Raw genomic sequence first — 26,583 nt, 5'->3', positions numbered from 1 at the left:
TAGACACCTGCTGGAAACTACCACGACCTCTTGGAGCCAACATACCGCTCGCACGTTGTCGTAAAACAGGGCACTCATTCTTGTAATGACCTTCCTCTCTACAATACGCGCACTGATTCAGACCCAAAGGTGGTCTTGTAGGAAAATACTCGGGTTTCTGTGACAGTCTCTGAAACGATGGAGGTTGCTGAAACTGTAGACGTTGCTGTGATTCCTGCTGATTCAAGCGAGGCGGATACGCCTGCTGCAGAAAAACCTTCGTTTTTAAGTCTTTCGTCTTTTTCTCTAATCTATCTCTCTCATCCTTATCCCTATTCTCGTAGTACTGTGCAGTCGCCAATATCTGGGCCGTCGAAGAGACAGCCCAAGAACTCTCAGAATCTTTCAACTTATTACACAGTTAGGGAAGTAAATTAAAGACAAATTTATCTACAAACAGTCCCTGGCCACCTTCCGTACTCATATCTTGACCGCTATGATCTATAAAAGTCTCTTCAAACCTGGTGAAGAAATCAGACACACTTTCTTCCTTCTTCTGCTTACATGCTGTCAACTTGTCCCAATTCACTCGTAACGCTGGGATCATCGTTTTCATCATATTAATAATTCTACCGGGTAAATCCGCTATTAGAGGCTCAGTTTAGCTCCTCCTACCTGTCTAGCATCTGCAGCCGCAATATTCACCCATGTATCACCTAATTCTACCGTATGATCCTCATGGCGAATCTTCGCCCTCAACGGTTGAGGGACTACATTACCCAATAACATATCCACATCAGCTAGATTCATAATGCATGCGTCGACTGTCTGGGACAACTCCTTATAATACCCCGCGGGATTCTTATGGGGGTCGGGTAAGGTTTGCTTAAGAGCCAAAACCTCAGCTCTCTTCCAAGGGACATGTATCCAAACTCATTGGAAATGAGCCAAAATAGGTGGATTAGCGTTTGCGTCTCCCTCTCTTCAAACTGGAGGAACCTCTCTCATTGGATATTGTCGTACCTTCTTTCTAACTGAGGCATCAGGCTCAAACGATGGCTGGGGAGGAAGTGCAGACCTATATGTAAGAAGTGTCACTACCGCATCCTCGACACCAGCTCCCACTATCGTCCCTTTGGCGAACTCACTCTGAATATCAAGCAATCCAACAGGAGCCAACTCCAATTCATCATTTTCCCATTGTTCCCGAAGCAAAGTACACATCATATCAAAAACATACCGCTGCGTCTGCTCTTTCCACTGTAGGAACGTATTCAGATTAGAACCACTCCCGGATCATACCTAGAAACATTCGTAACCCACCTACGAGCCAACGAATCCAACACTCCACGCTCCACAGAACCAGGGAGCTGACTACATCTCTGTCTGTCATCAGAAACGGGGGTCGTGACTAGCGACCCAAATAGAGGAGTTAAGAAATTAGCAACAGTGTCAGCCACTCGCCGACGAACAGAAGGGGAGGAAGCAGTCATAAGAACAGGAGAAAAGGTACCTTGCGGTGGTAAAGAAAAAGAAGCAGAAGTGGAGGAAGTCGAAGGGACAGGAGCAAGAGGCACAGCAGTCTGAGTCAAGGCAGGCAGAGGTAAAGTAGGCAACCCAGGAAGAGGGGGTGCCGGAGGAACCTGAACCAACTGTGTAACAGGAAAAGGGGGTTGCGGAGGGACTAAAGGCTGACCAGCAACCTGTTGTACAACAAGCGGTAATATCGGTGCAGTAGCACCTTGCACGTAAGGGGGAGGTGACTTTAACAAATAAGACATTAATGGATCCTTTTTGGGATCCTTAACAGGATTCACAGGAGGGGGTGACAAAACTGGATAACATTTATCAATAGCCATATGATGTTGCCTATTTGACACCTCAATCGCTTTATCTTCTTCATCTTCTTTAAACTGCCTAGCAGCTTGCATTATCGATACACCCTTTTCTCTCTTATCTCTTTTAGCTTGTTTTATCTCTCGTTGTCTGGCTTCTTTGCGCCAAAGGCGGAAGGAGTAGAACATTGCCGGCCGGGCTTTCTTCCTAAATAATTTCGCTTCCAAATTGTCTAAAATCTCTGTATCAAAACTACCATGTTGGGGCCATCGTAAGACGCCATCTTTCCTAGTGTAGCGTACCCATACTTCATTGAATGTAATGGGGCCCATGCCATGTTTAGAATAGAGCTCATAAGTCGGAGTTCCAACTGGAGGTATCGGACACGAGTCCTCCAATCGGAACTTCCTGTTATAACCACAACAAAACCAAGTACCAAATTTGCTACGATTAGGCATCTTCGCTCACTAATCGAGCTTCAAACTTCAAGGGGCTATCTCTACCGATACACTCGTAAATATACGAGACCCTCGGCTTTACAAATTGCAATTTTCAAATCAAAACTAAGGACCAAACAAACTAAGAACCAAACTAAGAACCAAGCAAAACCAAGAACTGCTCAAACTAAGGACCAAGTAAAACTAAGAACCAAACAAATTAGTGGGAGCGACCCACTTATACTTAACCAAGTCGTCTGCTACGCCACCCAGAAGATCCTTCGATCGTCTCGCCTTACGAAGTTTCACAAAAGGGGGGTGTCCAAGACAGGGCGACAGTCAGGGCAGCGGTCCTTACGTAGCCGTCAGAAGGGGGAAATCTCGTGGAAAAGACCTTCGGTCTACGTTTTCGACATGCAGGGGTCGCTGAAGTGGGGGCCCTCCTCCAGAGTTTCCTCACGAAGTTCCTCTCGATCCTCGGGCTTGGACCGGTACCGCTTGATGTCGCCCCACGTTGGGGGCCAACTGAAGAACCGGGTTTTTAGAACCCAGCGGCGCCAGGGGCACGCCCAAAGTCTTCGGGTTCATCTGTCTTAGAATACAGAGACACAGGATACTTCTTGGTGGCGTCAGAGATCGAATTTATTGGCTGCAGCCAGTAACAGAAGTCCTAGAAGTCATCACGGTATGAGTTCTCAGGAGACTGCTCAAATTTACAAAGCAAGTCATCCCTTTTTATGCCAGAAACATCACATTCTAGACAAACCCCCATTATTTTACAAATTGTCCAATCGCATGTAACCACACCAAAAGTATCGCATGACGGTAAAACCCACTTTTCAGTTGTCCGGCCCACGATCAATCATCGAACAATCCCAACATTCTTCTTTAGACAAGCCGGACAGACCCATAATAAAGAGACCACAACCCATATCGTAAATGGACCATAAAAGAAGAAACAGTAACAGATAGAAGTAGGATGGGGCATGTTTGTGTGCAATAAAACCTTACGAGATCCCGTGCTCTGACCCTTAATCAAGATCAGCTAGCGGGCGGGAACGGGTTTGGCAGGGTCAGCCTCAGGCATCGAGGTCAGTTCACTCAAGTCACGTAGGAGTCAGCACAAACTCGAGCTAAGGTGAGCCTGACCAGAGAGCTCGTTTAACCACAGTCATCGGCCTATGTGAGGGCAACCACAAAATGGCTACCATGCGCAAAATGGAACCCAGGGTTCGGAACGAAAACCCTAAATACGCAGTGAATCCATTGGTGTAATGTGACGAAAGCACACGTACTAGCCGAACTCACTAGTTACGGTTCGCTGTTACCAAAATCGTAACGGAACCATGATATTTATAACGCAGATTCAGATTTCACGGAACCTCAATACTCCCCTGTCTTCTGTACTATTTTGCCAATCTGCCAGCATATATCCCGGCGGCCTTCTTCGCCGCGCTTACGCGGTCGCTTCGGGATTTCATTTGGGGTAACGCGCGGCATAGGATGGCTTTGCCCAAGCTCTACTTACCTACCGACCAGGGAGGAATGGCTGCGCCATGCTTTGAACATTATTATTTGGCACCGCAGCTTCAATGGATAGCCCGCTGGTTAGCAGGTAGGGGCCTCAATGACACTGCAACAACAGCACCTCCCCTGTCTCTAGCTGACATTACCAAGCTCTTTCACCCTGCCACGAAAGCCTCAACGCCGACACCACTCCTCATGGTAGTAGCCTACAAATGCTACCGCAGCAGCCTCTACCTCACTAGAACCCTGGTTCCTTATGCTCCGGCCATTCCACTGGAGGGCTCCCCTAGTGGACAGGGGGGTGCTCACCGCCTCTGAGCTAGAGGAGTGGCATGCAGCAGACATACAGACCCTGGGTGACCTCTATCAGGACGGCACTCTCATGGACTACGAATCCCTGGTCGATGAGGCAGGCCTGCCACCTGGGCAATTCCTCAGACACCGTTCCCTGGTCGCGACATTGACTGCTAGATGGGGGACATGGCGGTGGAACCGGGCCAACACCTCACCATACAGTATCTACATGTGATGGGTCGGGGTAGGCACTTGATACGGTGGTTTGCGGCCTCCCTACGCACGCACGCGGCGATAAGTCTAGAACCGCTTCGCCGCAAATGGGAGATAGACCTGGGGAGGCCACTGGATGACAGGGAATGGGGCAAGATGCTACATAGCCCAACACGCGTACCCCACAACATGCGGTTCCGCCAGATACAGCTGTTTATACTCCACAGGGCATACCTCACACCCGAAATGATTAATAGATACTTCCATCGCATAGACGCGGCTTGCCCACGCTGCACGGAGTTGGGAGCTGGGCTGGTGCACATACTGTGGAGTTGCCGCAAGCTGCGCCCATATTGGGAGTCAGTCCACGGGGCGCTGAATATATGCACAGGCCGTACCATACCATTTGAGTGGCCCGTCTACCTACTACACCTATTCCGCAGAACGCCAGCCATGAAAGTCACCTCCCGTTTCCTCGACTTGGGGTTGGTGGTGGCTAAACGGCTACTCACTAAATACTGGAAGGCACCGGACCCACCACACATGTGGGCATGGTGGTTTTCACTCCAGGCATGGGCCAAGGCGGAAGGCATAGCTCTCCTGAGGGAGGAAAAACTGGGACTCCGGAGGACACCTATCACAACACAGTGGGAAGGTCTCTTGCAGGCCTTAACACGGATTGAGGGGGACACGGCAGAGAGACACACTGCCCAGGGGGGAGGGGTTTCCCCGGAGATTGTTGAGTGGGTGCATGCGGACTGTTAGCCTGCCAAGTAGTCAGCTGCATAATGACTGATGCCCAGGGTGGACAGTACCGGGTTTCCTATGTGGGACTGCTCATTTGAGGGGTGCTTGGGGGGTGGGGTGGAAGGGCTGGGGAAATAATGTGAAATATACGTTTGCAGGTCGGACTCTGCTGCTGTTCTTGGTTGCTGGGGGTTCTGGACGTTCTGCCTCCTGTTTATGTTTTATTTTATTATCTCTACCCGCAAGTATCCTGACGGATTTGTGTAGACTCTGTGCACTATACCACTGGACCTATCATACCAAAGCATGATATTGTGTATCGTACTGGGGTTCATATTATTACCACTTGGTCATTGAAACCATTGACTGTCGGGTGAGAGGTCCCCGTGTTTCACGGTACAGCTTCTCTGTTCTAGCCTACTGCCTTATGGTATGGTCAATGTTAATTGAGTCCTGGTGCCTGTCTGTAAGCTGTAAAATTTGTAAAACAATAAACAGATCTTTCAAAAAAATTAGTAAAAGGATTTACAAGTGCAAGGTCACCCGTTTTGAACACCTGAATCAGATTTACATGTGAAAATGGCTATGCGAACAGACACAGAGAGGCATAATCACAACAGAATGGCAGAGCACAGTGTTATACCACAATTGGTAACGCCGCGCCCCAATGTTCTGAAAATGCAGGGATGCGCCGTATTCACAATAATACAGCGCACCTCTGCATTTGCCCTAGTGCTGGCGCTAAATAAAGCGGCCTAGCGCCAACGCAGGCACCCTTGCACCATAGTGTAAGGGTGCCTGCGATGCAGGGAATGATTGTTCATGTGCAGAAAGGTGTCCCTTCCTGCACATAACCAATCACTAATGGCGATTTGGAACTTCTATGTGTGATGCAGAATGCAGCACATATAGAAGTTGCAACTCGTCATTCTTTAATGATTGTTTATGTGTAGTAAGGGACACCTTCATGCGCATGAACAATCACTGATGGCAATTTGCTCTTTCTATGTGTGCTGCAGAATGCAGCACACATAGAAACAGCAAAAACAAGGAGACTTTAATAATTTATCCTCATTGCGCCAGTTTAAGCTCAGGTTTTCCCTTGTCTTATTTTTGGCGCTGACCAATATTTATGCCATAGGGGGCAGTATCAAAAAGCAATGGGTGTTGCAGTGGAATGCCCACTGCAACACCCATTGCCCTCCCCTTTCACGCTAAGTGCTGCTTGAATAAGGTTAAGTGGCTTAACGCCACCTTATAAATAAGGCGAATGAGTTATTGCCACCAGAATGTTAAAATAAGTGACATTCTGGTGGCTCTAACCCCTTGTAAATATGCCCCAGAGTATCCTACATGTGCTGCTAGTTTTCCAACAGTACATGTGTAAACAAGCACACACTGACCCAGGACCTTTTTAGTGTTGCTGCTTTGTGTTTGGCCGGATGTAATGTTGTATTACATCAAGATAGTTGACAAACACAACGGAGGATTTGCCCCTACAGCAAAGTGGTCTGACCCATTCACTGTATGGGACCATGGGACGTGTGTCTCCTTTGACCTGAGTAGATCAGCCAGAAATCAGGCTGTCTGGGCCCATGGGGCAACAGACTAATACAGCAGACATAGATGAACTCAAGACACAGGCATAAATACTGCTGCAAGAATCAGAATCTTATACCAGCCATAAAAGATTGGTGGATTTTTGGAGACAGGGACTTATTTTTCATCATCAGACTTTGACCCTTAGCAAGAGGGAGAAAGAGAGAAAAGGGATAAAGAAGGAGAAAGGCAGAAAAGAAGTGACAAGTGACAGCCACACGAAATAAAAGACATCAGCTGTGGTGACCCCCAGGGAGCTTCCCTAAGCCCGACACTCTTCAATGCCTATGTTTCATCCCTGGCACTGATCAGTAGGAAATGGGGACTCAATATCTGCTCTTACGCAGATGATACACAGCTGATGATTACTATAGATGACAGACATGAAGACGCCAAGGTCAAGTTAAACAACTGCCTCTCAGAGATGGCAAATTGGATGACCAAGCACTGTCTCAAATTAAATGCAGGGAAATCCGAGATACTACTATTCGGTGGAGCACATCTAATCTGGGACCCAACCTGATGGCCACAATCCCTGGGAGCGGCCCCAGCGCCCAAACAGTGCGCTAAAAACTTAGGCATAACCATCGACAACACTCTATCCATGCAGGACTATGTGCGGGCCCTGTGCGGAAAAGGTTTTGCCATTTTAAAACTTCTAAGAAGGCTGTTTCCTTGGATCCCGCTAGACTGCAGAGGGACGGTCACACAGGCATTGCTTACCAGCAGATTGGACTACGGCAATGCCCTCTATGTGGGCATGGCAGACTACCTCTTCTCACACCTACAGGTGCTGCAAAATGCGGCTGCCAAGCTTGTCTGCAATAAAGGTAAACTCAGCTCTGCATCCGCATGCATGAAAGAACTCCACTGGCTACCCATGCGCCAAAGAGCACAGTTTAAACTGTTGAGCCATGCGGACAGAGCATTGCACAACGTTGGACCTAAAATCCTTCAGAACAAAATTGAATTCTATGTCCCCACTAGATGCCTTAGATCAAGACACCAAGCATTAGCCAGACCTAAGCGTATTAGAAGAGTCAGAGCCGGTGGTCGGTCTTTCTCGTACCTGGCAGCCAAACATTGGAGTGAACTTCCTCTGTATTTACGCCTTTCCGAAAATTATATATCGCTCAGGAAGCAGCTAAAATCACACCTTTTTCCAAAGCCTTAAAGACAAGTAGCCGAAGTCCCCCGTCATAACCTACCTTTGTTCCACTAAACAGCGCTTTGATATCCGTCAGGATGAATGTTGCGCTTTACAAAAACAAATACAAATACAAGTATAGAGTGGAGGGATGAAAAAGAACCTGCTGCAGTGAGGTGTAAAGGCAAGAATTCTAGGGTGGGGAGGTAAAAAGGCATGGTTTGGAATCCAGACAGCCTTGGTATCCTACGGTTTTGTCACTGCTGGTGGCTGGGCTCTGTAAAAACGTCTGGCCCATGCAGATATGAAACAAGCAGCCCCTTTTAAATGTGTGAACAAGCGTGGCAGTCAGTACATGTACAGAGATATAAACAAACAAGGGGGGGGAGGTAAATTGGGGCTACCCTCAGCCTCCCTTACACGTTGTAATCAGTACACAAAAGAGGGAAAGCCTCACAACTGATGAACTCCTAACATTTTAAGAGGTCAAATTAAATGGTCTCAATACATATCAAAGTGGAAAGGGATCTGCAGCCAGGTTAATCGGTTCGACCCTTGCATCACATGGATATAGTCAGGGCCGGCTCTAGGTCGGTGCAATCAGTGCCACCGCACCGGGTGCTGCCTTGGAGTGGGGGCGCCATGTTCATCGTTTTAAAAGCACCTGATGTCACGTACATTGTCCCAGCTATTTTCCAGCATCAATAAAAATGATGACTCCGGTGATTAATGTTCTTCCTGGAGAGACCGGAGCTTTGTCTAGTGAAAGTTTCGACTCATCATAGTGCAGAGGGTTAACCTCTTCAGTGCCCCGCCCTTTCCCCGCCCTGTGCCGGGCCTTTCATTAGCGGGCGGGGTTCATGACGAGATAGTCTCGTCATGGGCACAGCGCAACCGCGCTCCATGACGAGACTATCTCGTCATGGGCACTGAAGGGGTGAATATGCCTGCTGCAAAGAACGTGTCCCATTCATATCACAAAGTGCATATAATATGAATAGAACAATGGGTTACAGCTTTTGTCAGAGATCCTTTTGTTATTTGCAGTTTATAAGTTAAAATCCTAATAGTGAGCTATTAACTGCCATCAAAGAGCTGCATGCAAACTGAAAGGAAAATATTAGAGCTATGTAATTTTTGCCTAGTCTTTCATTGTCCTAATATTGCAAAAGGGGGCCATTTATGTAGAAATCAATTCTTATTATTAAAGAAAACCCCTAACAATGGTGTTAGATTTTGAATTCTGAATATATGCTTTAGCAGTCCAAGGACTCTTAAAGTATACTGCCTACCAGTATGGATGAAATGTGACTCCTACTCCTTGTAGGCCTCTGTCTTATGTAACATTTCCTATATACTGATTTCCACACCCATGATTGATTGTATCTGTGCAGTGCGTGTGTGATGTAAAGTGTTCTGACAGATTAAACTGGTGTGAGTGGCGCCATAAAACTAAATAAATCTAAGAGACAGTGATTATGGAGACTTGAGGGGCACTGTCAAGTGGTGCTAGAGAGGGAATCTGTGAGGGAGGTGGTCATGGGGGGGGCAACAAACATTGTCACACTGGGCACCACTTGTGCTAATTCAATTTGAACTTTATTAGCACTACCTCCTATCAAAGGACACAAAAGATATGGTAATTGCTCTTCCTGTGAAAGCACAATGGAAGGCTCAATATTCACATACGGAAACAAGTTTGTTAAACATGAAGCTTTTACCAATTGTAATAGGCATAATGTAATATACTGCGTGGTCTGTCCTTGCCAGAAAGCATACATAGGAAAAACAACTCAAGCTATAAAAAAGAGAATTACTCAACATCACTCAAGAATTTGTTGCAAAGTAACTAGTGCACTGATAGTGTCCCATTGTATGGAATACCAACATGGCCCCAATGATATAAAATGGACAATATTAAAACATGTGACTGGCAATAACATTGACAGCTTATTGTCCAGATTTGACCCTAAAACCATTATGTATTTGAATACCCTTGATTATGGCCTCAACGAAATGAGTGAGATAAACCATTGGGTGTGAATCAATTTATGTTTGCCCTAGAAATCACAGTGAATCTTTTATTTTTTTTAAATATAGTGTACATTTTTTGAGGCTCTGCTGGTTATTTTTCCAGCCCCCATAGGTTTGCGCTTTAATGCCATGTAAAAGGACCAAGCCCTTTATGACTGCTCTTTCGTGAGTGTGGGTACTCGTTGAGTACGTGTTACATTTACCACTTCTGAAAAAACTGCTCCTCGGATGAAGTTCAATACGAGCATGCTTCCTCTTTAAGAAGCACCTGTCCTGAACGCTGTGAACCGGAAACGAGACACAGTCAGGCAGGGCCGTCCATGTTTTGAAATACGGAAGTATTCCAATGATCACATACAATGGTTAATCCTGTAGAGGTAACGTCCCCTTTTTGAGCTCCAGGAACAAGACATTTAATTCTGCCTATGCGGATTCATTGACCGCGTTAGTGGAGCACCTTAGTGGCCGACTCGGCGATAGGAACCGAGCACCGACATTAGGCGTGGCGACAAGAACCGAAGAGAATGACCGCCCTAAGAATAACGAGCAAGGGTTTATTCAAACAAAACACAGGTACTTCATACTTCTCTGTAAACCTTAATACCACTAAAACACCTTTGTACCACTACGCTATCACGAGTGGATACTTTGTGCACCTCATAGACAAGAGTTGGGCATCTCTAGTGGCACGTAACTAATCACATTTTTTGGAGCACGTTACTCAATGTGCACACCCCTCGCTCGGGCAGTCATTAAGCACGGTGGTAAATATATAATATGGCCACACAAATTAAAACCATAATGAATTAGCAGCCTCAACGTGTTGTTCCACACACTCTAGTGGCAATGTATATACATTAATACTTTTATTCTTCTGTAGTTCTGTGAACACGCCACAAAGAAGCCTCACGCCCTCGCTGAAAGTACACAAAAAGATTACTCGTTATTATAAAAAGTACAAAAAGGAAAATGGTATGTCATGCTCCCACCTATGATAATACAATAACTTCTAGACATTCTATATTAAATACAGCGGCTGACTAGTCCCTGATTTTTTAACTACACAGGTATCACAAGTCCTCTTGATAAAGTATCCCCCTGATGAAGACCGCTTCCATGAGAAGCGCCAAAGAGAAGGTCGAAACGCGTTGGTTATATCAGATGGGAGGTTCTCTCTATTAACCTAGTTACAACTGCGGTCTTGGATTTGGACACTTTAGAGCCTACCGAGTATGGCTCTATACTAGGCTTTAGACAGTGGTGAGACCCCCCTCTTCTAGGCGCAAGTTATTGTTGTACTTTGAGGATTTAAACCATAACATTCCCTGTACCTTTTATTGTGAAAAGAGCAGGACTATTACATGTTTGGAGAAATGTATATTTTCTGTTACATGTTTGTATCAAAATGAATTATGTTTGTAAAGTGTCTTTTGATGGTTGTTCAGTGTAAATATGGTCTAAATGTATGAATGTTTTGTAATTTACATGTTAAACACAGCAAAAATGGTTTCTATTTAGTTGGCTCTGCATAGGGGCAATGTGTTTTGGGAAAACAAAACAATCAAAAATACTTCGTATATTTAAATATAACCCAGGGATAAATAAAAAATCAGTCTGGAGTAAAATATATCTGAATTTATGGTGTCAGAGGTCTCCTTGTGTTTGAATATACTTGTGCTAAAGCCAGCACAGGATTTAGTAGTAGTGGAATCTACTACTATATCCATTAGTGAGGATTTATAGACGGGGCTGAACGTAAAATAATCTCATTCATATCTATGGGATGGGGAGAATTTGGAATCTTCCATAGAAACTACGAGCCTCGCCTGCCAAGCTGCTGCAAAAGGTTGAGAGGTTTGTGCATCCCAACACGTGTACATTCACCGAGTATGGGTTTTTTAAGAAAACCAGACCCTAGACGGTTAAATAAATGAATCAATGGTCACTTTCAAACGACATAGAAACTTTACACTGCACCAGCAAGAGCTGAGAATAGCGTCTGTTCCTGCGTTTGTACACCAGAGGGCAGACTGTGCAAGATAGTAGCAGATAAGAATTATTTTAAACCAAAAGGCAGGCTGCTGCGCCCTTCCTATTCTTTAAACGGCAAACGAGAGAACACAAAAATGTGACGTTTTAACATTTAAGACTCTCTGGGTCTGAAGGGTAATTTCTCCACGATGCTTACTGCTAGACAGATGGACTACATTTAGGCAGCACACATGGGTGCTGTCCAGACGCGCAACGCCCATAGGGCTGGTACGGCAGCAGCCTCTCCCGTTGTGTATGTCAGCCGGGCTGAAACAGCTTCCCGGGCACTCACACACACAGGCAGTTTATGAGCTGCTGTGGGCTGGCTGGTCTGGTGTCCGTCTTATTGCAGCCGCACGCGAGTACTTCACAAGTCTTTAAAAGACCATTCACTTGTTAAAGAGACTTTGTTGTTTTTTCACCCCTTCTTAGAGCCCCTGCATTTCCACTCTTGCGATTGCTGGAAGAATTAGACCCCCCCCCCCCCCCCTTCAGAAATTTGGCTCTAGTTGCGCCTCTGGTGCTGTCTGCTGGCGCTGATCTGCCTCTGTTCTTACCCGTGTCAACCCTGCCGTTTAAGAAAAAAATTGGCTCTAGTTCCTCCTTAACTTAAATGCATGCGATTACATCCTTGCCTTAAGAAATGGGGCAGGGCTTTCTGCAGTCTAGGTCACTGAGCCATGTGTGAGAAACTCCTGCCTTCTAGCCTCTGAAGCTGGCCCCTAGTGGTTATCAAGTTTTTTTTGTTTGATGACCTCGGAAACTCTTTTGAACAAGCTTGCAGTGGAAGATGGAGTGATGTTGTGGGCCCTGGTCCCACATGCTAGGAAAATAATCACGCAGACACAGTGGGTAGGTCACTAGAACTGGCCCAGGGCACGTGCGCCTGGCCCCTTTTATTAGCAGGGTCACCTGACCGGTGACGCCTGTGATGGGTGGGTGTATGGTGTGGGGTGCAAACATAGGCAGAACACTAGAACGTGTCCAGCAGGACACTGCAGATGGTACGGATGCGATTTGGTCTTATGTTCTGTATTGCGCATACAGCCGTTGTTGATGCTCGCTGGGCAGTCCATGGCTTACTCAGGGAGGTGGTGTGAAGCAGAAAGTCAAAACACAATGAAACAAAATGCTGCACAATGTAACGACCAGACGGGGCCGGCCTTCAGCATGGGCGAGCTGGGCTCAGGCCCAGGGTGTCAATATTCTGAGAGGCGCGCATGGAGCTGTGCGCATTAAGGTTATGTCTACAACAGCTATTGCGCTCTTCTCATCATGCTCCAGCCTTGTTCCTGTCTGTTCCTCCAGTTTAAAGTGTTTTTAGTCCTTCATATGGTGGGCATGTTTTTAACACCCCTTTAGCCCCCTTCCTTGTCATCCCTTCACCCTCTGACCCCTGCTGAAACACATCAACAACACCATCATCGCCATGAGGCAGCTAAGCTATCGTGATTTAGGTAAGCTGGGGGATGTTGGTGTTCCCGGGCCAATTCCTGCTCATCTAGGTACTGACCACTGAACACAAAAGGGACACCCTGCTGCCTCATTTAATTCACTACCATCTGCAAGGGCACCAAATTTCTCTCCACCCATGCCCAGGGCCCTATCTTAGCAAAGGCTCTGTGGCCAGAGCTGCTGACTTTGGAACTGCCGAACCAAGTTTAAGTGTCAGCGTCGGATCTTCATCCTGTGATTATTGGGCAAAACACTTAATCGCCCCGTGCCTAGCAAAAATGAATGTGTCCTTATGCAAAGTAACAGGTGCTCATGTTATGCGCTCCAATACCTTTGGGTCGAGTTTGCATTATCAGAAAACAAAAACTGCAAGTTACATGTTTTCCCCTTAAGGAAAGTAGTGGGCAGGGCTTTAAGTGGGATGAAAAAACTGGGGGGTCTCTCAAAGGAGCGTGGCCAATGTAATTAAGGGTGTGGCTTAAAAACACATAAGCTAAAAATCTGTGTTTAGCATAGTGTGCCACCCGACTTGTATTTTGCTGTTTCTCTCATTGCATCTAGATATATGATACAACTAGTAACATCATACCTACAACAAGTCAGGACTATTGGCTTTGTCAATGGTTGTTAATTGCATAAGATAAATAAGCAGCAACTATGGCTTGAATATTATGGAAAAAGCTTCCACTTAAAGCCCTGGTGACACCTCAACAATGTGCTGCTTCAGAGTTTAAAAAGAGAAGGGAAATCCAGGGAGAAAATGGCTCTCTTTAAAGGATTTCCCTTCCCCTACAACACTCCACTGGCATGACGTCATGCCGTAACTTCTACACTAGTGAGTAGTGCAGTCACTGCAGTCCGGAAAAAAAAACGGGCCGCCTGTGCCAGGGCTCAAAACCGAGCCCGATAGAGCCCAGTTTCGAGGTCCCCTTTAAAAAACTGCCGGTGCTCAGTCCACTTAAAGCCCTGGTAGTGGGTAATGTTTGTGAGTTGGTCTCCCGAGTGCTCCTGATTCTTTTCCAGAATGAGGGTAACCCAGTCCCAGTCGATGTTTCCCCCTTATGCCGTCGCCCCACTGGTGTGCCTCTTCCTTGCACAATACTTTTCTGTCTTTGGTTTTGTTTATCCATAGGCTGGGCCTGTGAGTGGCGATGGGACTACCCAGTTGCAAAGGACTAACAGACCAATTTTTAGGTCGAGCCTAGAGCAGCGCATGCGCTGCTTGCTCGACTTTTAGCAGGGGGTAAAAAAAGTGCTACCCACAAGCTTTTTGTGGCCTAAAGCTTGCGTGCATGTGCACGTGAACGCGCGCAGCCGCCATCTGCCTTTCTTATCTCATTAAGCCTTCAAGCCGTCATGGCTCATTAAGTGCTTTCGCGCGCAGCGTTCGCGCACACAACTCCCTCCGCTTCTCTCTCCCACTGCAGCCCCCATCTATGCTTTCCACGCGGCCAATGCTTGTGCTATGATCACGGCACCCGCGCTTTATGTGACGCTATTATAGCAAAAGTAAACATACTTATAAGGTCCCAAAAGCGAGACCTATTGGCTATGCCAATGCTTGTTAATCTGAAAGAGGCCGGTAGTTGTCTCACTCTGGCAGTGGACAAGATAAAAGGTCTGTCCAGCCACCAGAATCTGTTGCTGCCACCTCTGTCAGTCTTCTACGACCGGTGAGCTGACAGTAGTAACCTTGAGAAAAAGAGCACATTGGAATGCCCATACACACCACAGTGACTTGAAGTGAATCTCATTCCATGCGTCAAGGAACTTTCATTACACATACACACGATTGGTACATCTGCTGATGTGAACATTTAAAAACATGCCGGAAAGTCACTCTAGGAATGCTCTCCCTAGCCATGAGGAGATGTATTCCATTTGCGATAGCCGCGCTCATTCGAACATTGCACCAATAATTTGTATTGTTTGTAGAACTTGACCCATCAATCTTTACCAGTTTCTGGGTATCACCTGACCACCCCAAAGCATGTCCACTTATCTGTGCCAGTCGCTCCACAAGAACGTTTTGCTCAATGGAAACTTCTGTGTCTTCTGACTCAGAGGAAAAGAGAGGACAGATGTCTCGGTTGAAGCAGCAGCCTTGCAGACAAGGTGGGTCACCCATTGACACAGGCCATAGGCTTTCCTTTAATACTGTACATACACACAGATGCACCTAACAAACACCACTGCACACCACCAACAAACAAACAGGAAGAAAGTTGATTAAAATATTGTGTGACATAAATGTTGTGTTCTATATATGGTTTACTGTAATATTGTCTCCTTGGATGTACATTTTCTATTACTAAGCCTAATGGAGATATGTTTCGTAAATGATATTTAGGAGGCAATATTTTTATCAGACAATATTCAGTCCACAATATTCCAGTACTATACCTACACGAATCATTGCACGCTGGCCAGAAGTCATAGATAACCCTGTACTGCCGGAGGCATAGACTTGTGCATTTTACAGCACCACATGTGGATATGCCTTTGGGGAGAACTGAGTGGAGTACCTCAAAGGAATGCTGAGTAATTTGCTTCATGTTAATACTTGGTGGTCTAACTTTGGGGGTGGGCAGAACATTGTCCTTGTTCTCCTTCTTCCTATCTTTGTGTGTGGAGACTACCATCCTATTTAAACCTCTGTTAAAATCTATTTAACTGCTGTTCTCCCTCATTTCAGGAGGTGGATGAATTCTTCGATCACGAACGCACTTTTCTGGTGGAATATCACAACCGCATTAAAGATGCCTGTGGCAAAGCCGACCGGGTAACCCGGACGCACAAACGTAAGTGAACCAGCTTAGAGAAGTGCAAGCTGGTGCTGAGAGACAGAATGGAAGATGCAGAATCTAAAATAAAATGTAGGCATAACACTATGACTGGTCTCGGACTGTCTCACTAAATATTAACTGGGTCGCCCGAGTACTTATTACCTCAGGACTGCACACTAAGGGGGTTATTTACAAGAGCCTTGTGTCACTTTTGCACCATGTAAAGTGGTACATGCATCTTGAGTAAGGCGACACAGCGCAAATCACTGCGTCTCCTTACTCTGCGTCAAGGAGGTGTTCCATGAGCATTGCGGTGGGTGTTTCCACGAAACACCCATGGATTTTGACGCCGCCTCAAATGTACATAATCATGTAAACCTAGGAAAGCGCCATAGCCTTACGCCTCCCGAGGTGGGGCGTAACAAGGAGAAATATATTTATTTCTCCTAGTTTTTTCCTCTTTGTATGTGTGCACACATAGAAAGAGGAAAACGCCTCTTAGGATTGTTTCTGTGCAGAGAGGAACCCCTCCGTGCACAAAAACAATCCTTCCATGCAATGGAGGCACCCTTGCACCATGCTGGCTACCATAACGGCGCCGGCACAGGGAAAAAGGACTGGAATGCACTGTATTGCATAAATACTGTGCATTCCTGGCCATTCACTTTGGCACAGGGCAGCGCAGCAAGCTGACTTGCTGCGCTGCCCTATGCCAAAATCCCATAAAGGAGGGCCTGAGTGCTTCACTGCAGCACCAAAGAAGTTAGTGCACTGATAAAAGTTTTCATATTAAGGACATCACACTTGTGTAGAGCTGTGTAGAATGGTATGTCAGGGATACATGCACATTTTTGGAATCTACATCACCAGAGTCAATTCTTATAAATTGTAAAATATCTTCCCTCAGAAAAAAGCACTTGATGGAGTAAACACTGTCTCAGTCTCACCTCACATCAGAGAAACCGAATAGCCACCTACTGTCTTGCCAGAGATAAAAGTACTGTGACTGCGTGTAACTGCGTCTCATGAAAGTTTAGTGAGATAAATGGTCACTGCTGATATCTGTGTGTGACCTGCATTTCAAAAGCGTGGATCTGGAAGGGCAAGTATGCGTTGCATCCTTCTGGGGTCGATAAGCAGATCACCATTCTATAAAATAATAATACCAGTTGTTGCAGCGCTACAAAATAGCATAACTGTGTAGACAAGTGCTGTAAATAAGTTATTAGATGATGATGACATCGGAATGAATCATACAGATTGCTTCCTTGAGGATGAAATTGTAGAGGTGGAGAAAAGCCGGAGAACACAAGAGAATTTTTGAAAGGAGATTGGAGCTCACATATAGGAACATGGGCTATCTCTAGACAGATTAAAATAATTCAACAGTGCAACCAGTGAAGAGTCAATAATTGGATTTTAGACACAAATGTGCACAAGGAGGCTGACATGTCTGTTTTCCCTTACAGATTTGGCAGAAGATTACATTCCCATCTCATCTGCCCTCAGTGGATTGGGTGTTCAGGAAGTGAATGACCTGAAGGTGTGAGTATCTTATCTCATTTGGCTTTCTTCTGGTTTTGACCCCTTCTTTTGGACAGGATATGCATAAGGCACTATGGGACATATGCCTCAAAGTTTAATTTTGCGATTACCGAATAACGATTTTTAAGAAACCACTATTTGGTAATCGCAAAATGCACTGTAACAAAGCATACAGCAAATAGCGATTCTCTAATTGCGTTTCCTTAAGAATTGCAAACACAATTAGGGAATAGCTATTTGCAATTGTGACTCCATTCTTTCTTATGGGCCTCAAGGCCCATAGGTGGGAATGGTCTTGCATTACCTAAATTGCGATTACCTAATTGGTAATCACAAATTAGGTAATACAAAGGCAAAGGTGCCCAGAGGCCTAACGCCCCCCTTAGGCGCCCCTAACAAAAAATGATGCATATGTAAGGCACACACATGCCCTAAGGGCATGTGTGCGCCAAAAGGCACTTTGAAAAATGCAGTTTTGTGCATTTTTAAAAGTATGCACATGGTTAACAACAACTTGAAGTTGATCTTAATTAGCGTTCCCTAAATGCACAGTTCACATTTACGAAAGGCTTCTTGCATATGCTTAAGGGAATCGCAAATTGCGATTCCCTATTTGCATTCGCAATTTAGGGAATTGCAAAAAATTGCGATTACCTAAATTGCGCATCCAAAAACTATTCATGCATTGGGAAAGGCCATTTTGCGATCGCAAGAGGCCGATTTTTGCGAATCGCACTGTTTGCGATCGCAAAATGGCTTGATGCAAGTGCCCCTATATTTTAATGTGTTATGCATGCCTGTGTCCATTTTGGATTCAAGAATGCAGGTCATGCTAAAAAAGTGCAACAAAAACACAACTGCCACAAACAGCAGCTGCTCGTCTTCTGGTTGTTTGCGTTGTTCTCATGCTCTGGTGCCAAAACTTTGCCATAAATTGTGCATAGTTACATGACATATTGTAATAGAGTTATTTCAGGAGTATTGCGAAACAAGTGTAACAAGAAATGTCATGAGATTACGCCAGTGTAACAGAAATTTCACTTGAGCATAATTAGGAAAGCCTGATGTTGACACTGTGAGAGTAAACGTTTCAAACAGGAACAAGACAAATGTCACTCATTTAGAAGGGATGCAAAATCTACATTTCTAGGCCAGGGAGAGGCGATGTACTGGAAAATACTCAGAACTCAGTCTGAAAAGATAAATGTAGGGAATAACTCTCTGGAGGTATAACTCCACCCTCCGGATACTGTGCTGGAGGAAGTCACTCTGGTGTATTCTCCTCCAGGTTCAACATTTACTCCACCGTAGCTCCACAACAGGCTTGGATATGGATGTTAGTAGTGTCAAGTTATACTCCTCACCAGAGCTGAATGTTTCATGGGCACTGATTTCAAGCGATTTGTGTCTACCACAGCTAAAAATGCCATGAGCATTTCTTTGAATGATAAAATGATTAACCTCTACCAGTATTGAATGGGGCCTATGTATATTGCACACTAACTTGGTACCTTTGTAAGTCAACAGGCCTTTTGTACTGCTTCAGAGTATTTCACCACTACTAAGGGTCCAATATTACTTCAGAAGAAAGGATAGCTTTCTTTATTTAGTCTAGAGAATGCATATTACTAGTCACCCGATCTATAAGGTCACATAAAGGGCCGGTGTTTAGTAGTATGAAGTCAACAATAACAGTGCAAGACTTTACAATGTGGTATCAATACATCTTGTATTGTGCTTTATGTGAATAACATTTGATTCCATTAGTGTTTCAGATATTTGTCTGAAGTAAAAAGCAGTTGATCATAGCTCAGTTATGTCAGCTAAACATTTATCAGATCTGTCATCCTTGGGGTGGTTTTCTCCCAAACTATTTGCTTGCTTACTTCCTCTTTTGGATGAATTGTTTTGTTGGCCTTAGGACTCTAGCACTGGTTAGCAGGGGTTGTGCTTCTCCCCTAAAGATGGTAGCATCAGTGTATACACCGTTGGCATATTTAGTTTACTCATAAGTCCCTTGTAAGGTGGTATACCATATACTCAGGGCCTGTAATCTAAATGCTACTAGTGGGCCTTCAGCACTGATTGTGCCATCCACACAAGTAACCTTTCAAAACTGTCTCAGGCCTGTCATTGCAAGACGTGTGTATGCAGTTTACTACCACATCGACTTGACAATTAAAACTACTACTTGCCAAGCCTTAAGCACCCCTTTTATTACACATAAGTCACCACTAAGGTAGGCCTTAGGTAGCCCTAAGGGCAGGGTGCTGTGTACGTAAAAGGTAGGACATGTACTTTTAAGTTTTACATGTCCTGGTAGTGACAGACACCCAAATTCATTTTTTACTACTGTGAGGTCTACTCCTCTCATAAACTAGCATTGGGAATTCCTTAAAACACATTTATGCTGTAATTTCTGATAATAAAGGAGTAGCTGTATAATGCTTCATATCTTTGGAATGGTAATGATAAATCCTCTTTACTGGTAGCGTTTTATTTAACATTACTGTTTTAGAAATGACACTTTTAGAAAGTGCAAAACGGAAAAAGAATGTACAGAATGCTGAACAATGTCAAACACTCACCCTACATACAGAGATCTAGGCCTAAATACAACGTTTTTTGTTCACTACACCATTCCATGTTTGGACTCAGTCATATGCAAATCAGCCTTGACCCATAGCCCCATGGGAACAGTCCAGTCCGTACTGCCAGGCCCTCCCTGGACCGGAAACAAGCATCCTAGGACCGGTTTCAGGGTATCACCCCATATCAGACAGAGTAGCTTGACTCCGGTGGCTTGGTGAGCATGGGACCCACGTCTAGGTCCCTCTTAGGCAACAAATGCAGAAAGAACAAATGATGGACGGAAGGCTGAACAATGTCAAACACTCCCCCCCCCCCGTACAGACATTTGGGCCTAAATCCATTGTTTTTTGTTCATCACACCATTCCAGTTTGGACCCAGCCATATGCCAATCAGTTTTGAGCCTGTTCCCCATGGGATACTCACGCCCGAACTGCCAAGCCAGGCCCTCTACGGACTGCAAACAAGCATTCTAGGACCAGTTTCGAAGTATCACCCTACATCAGCCAGAAAAGCTTGACTCTAGTGGCATGGTGATCACGGGATCCACATCTGGGCATACCCTTCCCACTTAATACGACACATGCAAAAAGAACAGAGAGCTGGGACTAAATCCATTATTTTCTTGCGCACCACACCATTCCAGTTTTGACCTAGGCATATGTAATCAGTCTTGACCCTGCTCCACATTGAAACACTCCAGCCCGAACTGCCAGTCCAGGTCCTCCCCAAACCAGAAATAAGCATCTTTGGACCTTTTTTGGGGTATTACCACTCATCAGGCAGGATAGCTTGACTCTAGTGGCATGATGAGCACGGGACCGACATCTGGGAATACCCATCTCACTTAGGGGAACAAATACAAAAAGAAAAAATGATGGCTGGAATACTGAACAATTTCAAACACTCACCCCCAGTACAGAGATCTGGGCCTAAATCCATATTTGTTTTGCTCATCACGCAATTCCAGTTTGGACCCAGCCATATGCAAATCAGTCTTGGCCCTGCTCCCCATGGAAACAGTCGCACCAAACTGGCTGCATTGAAACTGGGGTGGCATGGTGAGCAGTACTGGGATGAGTGTTTGACATTGTTCAGCATTCCGTCCATCAGTTATTCTTTTTACAGGGAGATACCCCGAAACTGGTCCTAAGATGCTTGTTTCCAGTTCAGAGAGGAACTAGCCTGGACCCATCTTACCTGAACCCAGAGTAACTCCAAGGGCTTGCTAGCTTGCCTCCTGTTCTAAAGTCTCAAGGCCATCAAAGACTTCCTTCAACTCTGCAACAGCACATGGACTCTGCCATCTGTGATTCCTGCCCACCCAAGTGGTGCCAATCCAGCCCTGGGTCCTTGAAAGGTGACTTCTGCTGTCCAGAACGATCAAAATCGATGCAGTGACGACTTTGCACCGATCAGAACCATCGCATTGCCCTTCAATGCAGAAGTCAATCGACAACCTCGCTTCGATGGACTGCACTGCTCAACGACAGTGGACTGCATGGCTCGACAATGATTTATCGCCTGCATCATAAAGGGGATCAGAAACTGATGCATTGCCTGCATTAATATGATTAAGGATGCATCGCCTCATCTGCTCCTCACATCCAGTCTTCGACATCCACGCTTCCTCCATTCAAGGTACTTTTTCAGCGAGACCTGCATGAGTCCTGTAGCCGGCCTGCCCTCCATTGCAGTCAATCTGAACTGTGGACTTATCCTGGTCCAGTCTGACCTCAAGTAACCCCTAACCGCTATTTGCTTCTAAGCACTACTTTTTTATATATGCTTTAAAAATTCATAACTCCGGTTCTACTCATTAGATTTTTGTCGTTTTGGTCTTGTTTTACTCGTAAAATTATAATCTCTTTTTCTAGCTCTGTGTGGAGTATTTTTGTGGTGTTGCTGTGTGCGTGTGTGTGTGTTGCACAAATACTTTACACATTGCCTCTTTAGATATGCCTGACTGCTCTGTTCTCAGCTACCAGAGGGTGAGCACAGGTTATCTGTTAGTGTGTATCTAGCTTACCCTAACTAGAGTGGTGGTCCCTGCTTGTACAGGGTGCATACTCTGACAACCAAAAACCCAATTTCTAACAACCCTCTAGTCTTCAGATGGTTGTCGACACCATTCAGAGCCAGGCTTTTTCTTAAACTCATTTGGATCAATTCCATCTCAATTCAGTTTATTAGGGCTGGGTTACATATCAATTCAGGAAAGCTTTCTTAGTCATCTCAGAAACACATCTACTGAGTATGACACATTTTTCAACACCTGCTTACTGGTGAAAAAAAGTATCTCAGACCCATAATTTGACATAGGTGCACATTGTCAGTTCAGGATAAGTAGATAATTCAGTAATTTGTCTCTGAATATGACTAGAAGAACAACTCTCTACCTACATTGATTTGAGATTTCCCATCACTACTCCTTGTGGATCCTGGGTTACACTCTGGTCACGAAGGTTTCTTTTCAGACGCCTCATCTTAGTCCTTAATCAAAAAGGATTCTTCAGTAATGTAGATATGGATTTTTAGGATCATTTAAATAGCCTATTTCGACTCAAGGGCCCCTAAAAGTGTTTTTGATAGAGCTGGTAACAGCTGTTACCTGTACCACTGGAGTTCAAAGTTCTCAAATCCCACCATTGGACAATGCCTTTTAATTGCAGAAGAAATGTCTGGAAGAAACTGAGGGGAGAAATGAGGAATTGCCAGCCAAATAGGGCATGATATTCCAGTCCTCCCTGGTAATTGCTTCTTAGGTAAAGCAATACCCCATAGTTACCGGCAACGCCAGAATCACTAACACTCGGGAGACCGAGTTTCTCGTTGAATTACTGGGGCATTCAGAAGGAGAACCAAATAGGGTAAAGCTTGTGAGTGTGCTGTATTATCATTTGCTTGAGGAAGAAAGCAAAACGCTGATGAAAACAAGAACTCTCCATTGAATTGACCTACTAGCCAAGAGTCTCACAATGTAGCTTACAATACTCCCACGTTTTACAGTGGGTTTCACTGTTACTCCATGCACAATGATTGAAAAAAATAGAGTAACATGGAAGAAATCAGGACAAATATGCCCACAACATTTAGTCTAAGGGCAATCATCACTAAATTATTATGTTCAAGCATGCATGGCTGTAGATTCACATGCTTAGCATACTCCTGTCATTTAGTGTTTGGCTCAGACATTTGCAAGTTGTTTTTCTTCGAAGATGTGGTGTAACTCTTGATCTTAGTGCACATTGTACATGGGCACCGACTCCATGTTAGATTCTTTTTTTTTCTGCCATTGTGTACGGACATGCACCGATTGGGCCTGAGTTCATCGTGTTCTGAACATGTTTTCATAGGCCCTGTTCAGTTATTTTTTAATTCCCTCATGCCAATTTCAAGCAAACTCTGGTCCTTTCATCTCCTTGATATGTAAACAACTTGGGTAGCATCAAAGATCTTGATTGAAGTACTGGGGATCTAGGGTCTTGCTCTCCTTGAGGGGCGAGAACCACCTCCAGTCCTTCTTCACCAGAGAATGCTGGTTGGGTGATGGACCAGACACCTATTCAAAAGTACCCTCGCTTCAATTTCAAATATTTGTGGGTAGACCAGCACTAGGTGTGCAACTTGCACCCATCCCTCAACCATGATTATGCATCCTGTGTGTCATACCTCGCATTCAGATCCAAGAAGACCGTCAGGTTTTAAAGAGAATGGCACTGGACACACCAGAGGTTCCTGAGTATGTCTTCCGCCCCAGAGGTCAATAGGCCAGGCTCCAAGTCCCACACCAAGGTAGAGTACAGGTCCCAAGGGAGTGGGGCATTGTGCCCCAAGCGTGGATGCAGAGAAGATGAAAGTCAGGGCTCTTGTCAGCCCCTATAATCCATTGAGCACGATCTGCTCATTGGTGCTGATCACCACCGGTCCTAGCTGAAGCAAGCAAGCACCAACAGTTCCATCTTTGCCTGTGCACAAAACACTGTCATCACCAATACCCACCTTGACGTTGAAGCCCTCAGTGATGCCAAAGCTGAGAGTGAAGCTGACCTTGAGACCTCAGTAAATATTTGAAGATAAGAACTTAGGGTCTCTGGTCCCTGAGAAGCTATATCAAGAACTTGATGCAAGACGGAAGTGCCTTTTTAGCTGAAGCAAGCAAGCACCAACAGTTCCATCTTTGCCTGTGCACAAAACACTGTCATCACCAATACCCACCTTGACGTTGAAGCCCTCAGTGATGTCAAAGCTGAGAGTGAAGCTGACCTTGAGACCTCAGTAAATATTTGAAGATAAGAACTTAGGGTCTCTGGTCCCTGAGAAGCTATATCAAGAACTTGATGCAAGACGGAAGTGCCCTTTTATCCACTCAGTTACAGGTAAAATAACGGTGAAACAATTTCCTCTGTAGCCTCAAGAACCTCTTCCTAGCAAGTGGTGACTGATGTTCAAGGACAAAGCCACTAGTCCTCTTTCTTTGCCACAGAGCCCACCTTTACCTCCACCACCACACCAGTGCCTCCGTCAGAGTTGCCAGATGGGTCCCCTCTTTTCAGATTCAGCTCGAGGCAGCCCTGATGGGCCATTTGACTGCTATGATCAGCCCTCAACCCAAGTCCCTACAGATGACCCCTGAGATGGCTGTAATATGGATCCTTTAGGTGACTGCTCATTTACAGAGAGATGGCATTCACAGCTTTCTCTACCGCAACAATTGGCTGATCAAAAGCAGCAGCAAACTGCGGTGTCTTGCTCATTCACAAACAGTGGTGTCCCTGTTCCACATCATGGGGTTCACCATAAACACCACCAAGTGCAACCTCCAGCCTCTGCCGATCCAACCGTTCCTAGTATTTGTTCTGGACACAGTCACTGGGGCAGGAAACCAAACCGGCAGAGAGTCTCAGCCTCTCAGTTGCTGCATCTTCTTTTTCAGCCCATTCATCGGCTCACGATGTACACACTCATGTGCCTTCTACGTATTATAGCCTCATGCATCACTATTGTTCATTGGTCCTAAGCAGAGGGTCACTTGGGAGATGTAGTGTTGGTACAGGCCAAGGCTCACTGCCCTCTGTAATGGTGAAAGAGAAGCAATGTGCTGCAAGACAGGCCACTTCCAGACCCAGTATCATTGGTGACCATCACCACAGACGCCTCTCCTACAGGGCGAGGTCAACATCTTGACAACATGACTGCACTTTACTAACTACAGGTGCAGGGTGGCACACACTTCCCTTGCCTGTCTCATTTTACAGGATTCCCACTGGGCACTCCACCACCACATTCACCTCATCACATTGTATCTCCTGGGTTGGATAATGACTGCAGACTTGCTTAACAGGATGCATAAACAAGCCCATGAGTGAGAACAAACCCCTAGATCCTGCACAGGTACTCCTAACACTAGGGAACCCCCAGATAGACCTGTTTGCAACCCCAGAAAACACAAAATGCCCAAATTGCGCTCCAGGTACCCACATGCACTGTCAATTGGAAAGGCCCGATGGGTGAATTAGGTAGGGATATATGTCTATGCTTTTCCACCTCTCTCACAGGGGCAAACATTACTAACCATGGGGAGAGGATGTAGCTTTACGGCTAGAGCGGTCAACCTCGGAGCTGGGGAACCGGGTTCCAGTCTCGGCAACGACGCTCAACATCCTGTGATTCTGGGCAAATCACTTAATCTTCCCGTGCCTAATAAAAATGAGTCTGTCCATCTGTAACGAAACTGGTGCTCATGTAAAGCACTCTGATACTCAAAGTCTCGGGCCTAGTTAGTGCGATATAAAACTCTGAAAAAAAAAACATAATTCTGGTAGTACCAGCCTTAGCCAGACAACCCAGATACTCCACTCTCCTGGAGTTGTCCATCAACCCCCCAAAGAGACTCCCACTCAGGCTGGACCTTCTCACACAGAGGCAAGGTTAAGTGAGGTATCTGTACCCCAGACAGCTAGGCATTGCAATATGGATTAATTCCAGAGATTTGTGGGTTTGCTTAGTGATCTGCTCATCTTTTGATGAAACTGAGTCTAAATAATTCAATTTAACAGTATTTGTTTAAGGTGCTTTTATGGTGTTACTATACCCACCCACCAGGGTATATCTTTCTTAGGGACACACACCTAGAACAATATTGAACCACAATACAACAGAGCACACCCAATCAGTATAGCTCTAATCCAACACAGAAGTCAAAGAAGAATAGAGAAAAAAAGAGAGAGAAAAAAAATCCACATAAAATAATCAAGTTGAACCAATAATCAAATGTCCTTTCAATTGAGAGCCAGGCACAATCTTGAATCAGGTCTTTCCGTTAATTTTATTTTCACTTTTCAGAATACGCAGAACAACATA

The 26,583-nt window shown here is 45.3% G+C and overlaps 1 protein-coding gene across 2 annotated transcripts in view; it reads left to right on the top strand.

Annotated features, from left to right (window-relative positions):
• SNX32 (sorting nexin 32) overlaps positions 1-26,583 on the top strand; it is a 288,534-nt gene that overhangs the window by 119,416 nt on the left and 142,535 nt on the right. For both annotated transcript variants that reach the window (XM_085625843.1, XM_085625844.1), the window contains exons 7-8: positions 15,995-16,100; positions 17,555-17,630. In XM_085625843.1, the coding sequence (XP_085481969.1) occupies positions 15,995-16,100; positions 17,555-17,630 (182 nt within the window). The remainder of the gene's footprint in view (positions 1-15,994; positions 16,101-17,554; positions 17,631-26,583) is intronic.

Source organism: Triturus cristatus, chromosome 9, assembly GCF_964204655.1.
Source record: "Triturus cristatus chromosome 9, aTriCri1.1, whole genome shotgun sequence".
Classification (NCBI taxonomy): Eukaryota; Metazoa; Chordata; class Amphibia; order Caudata; family Salamandridae; genus Triturus; species Triturus cristatus.
Note: the sequence above shows the minus strand (reverse complement) of the source record. Positions and strands in the feature narration are given on the sequence as shown.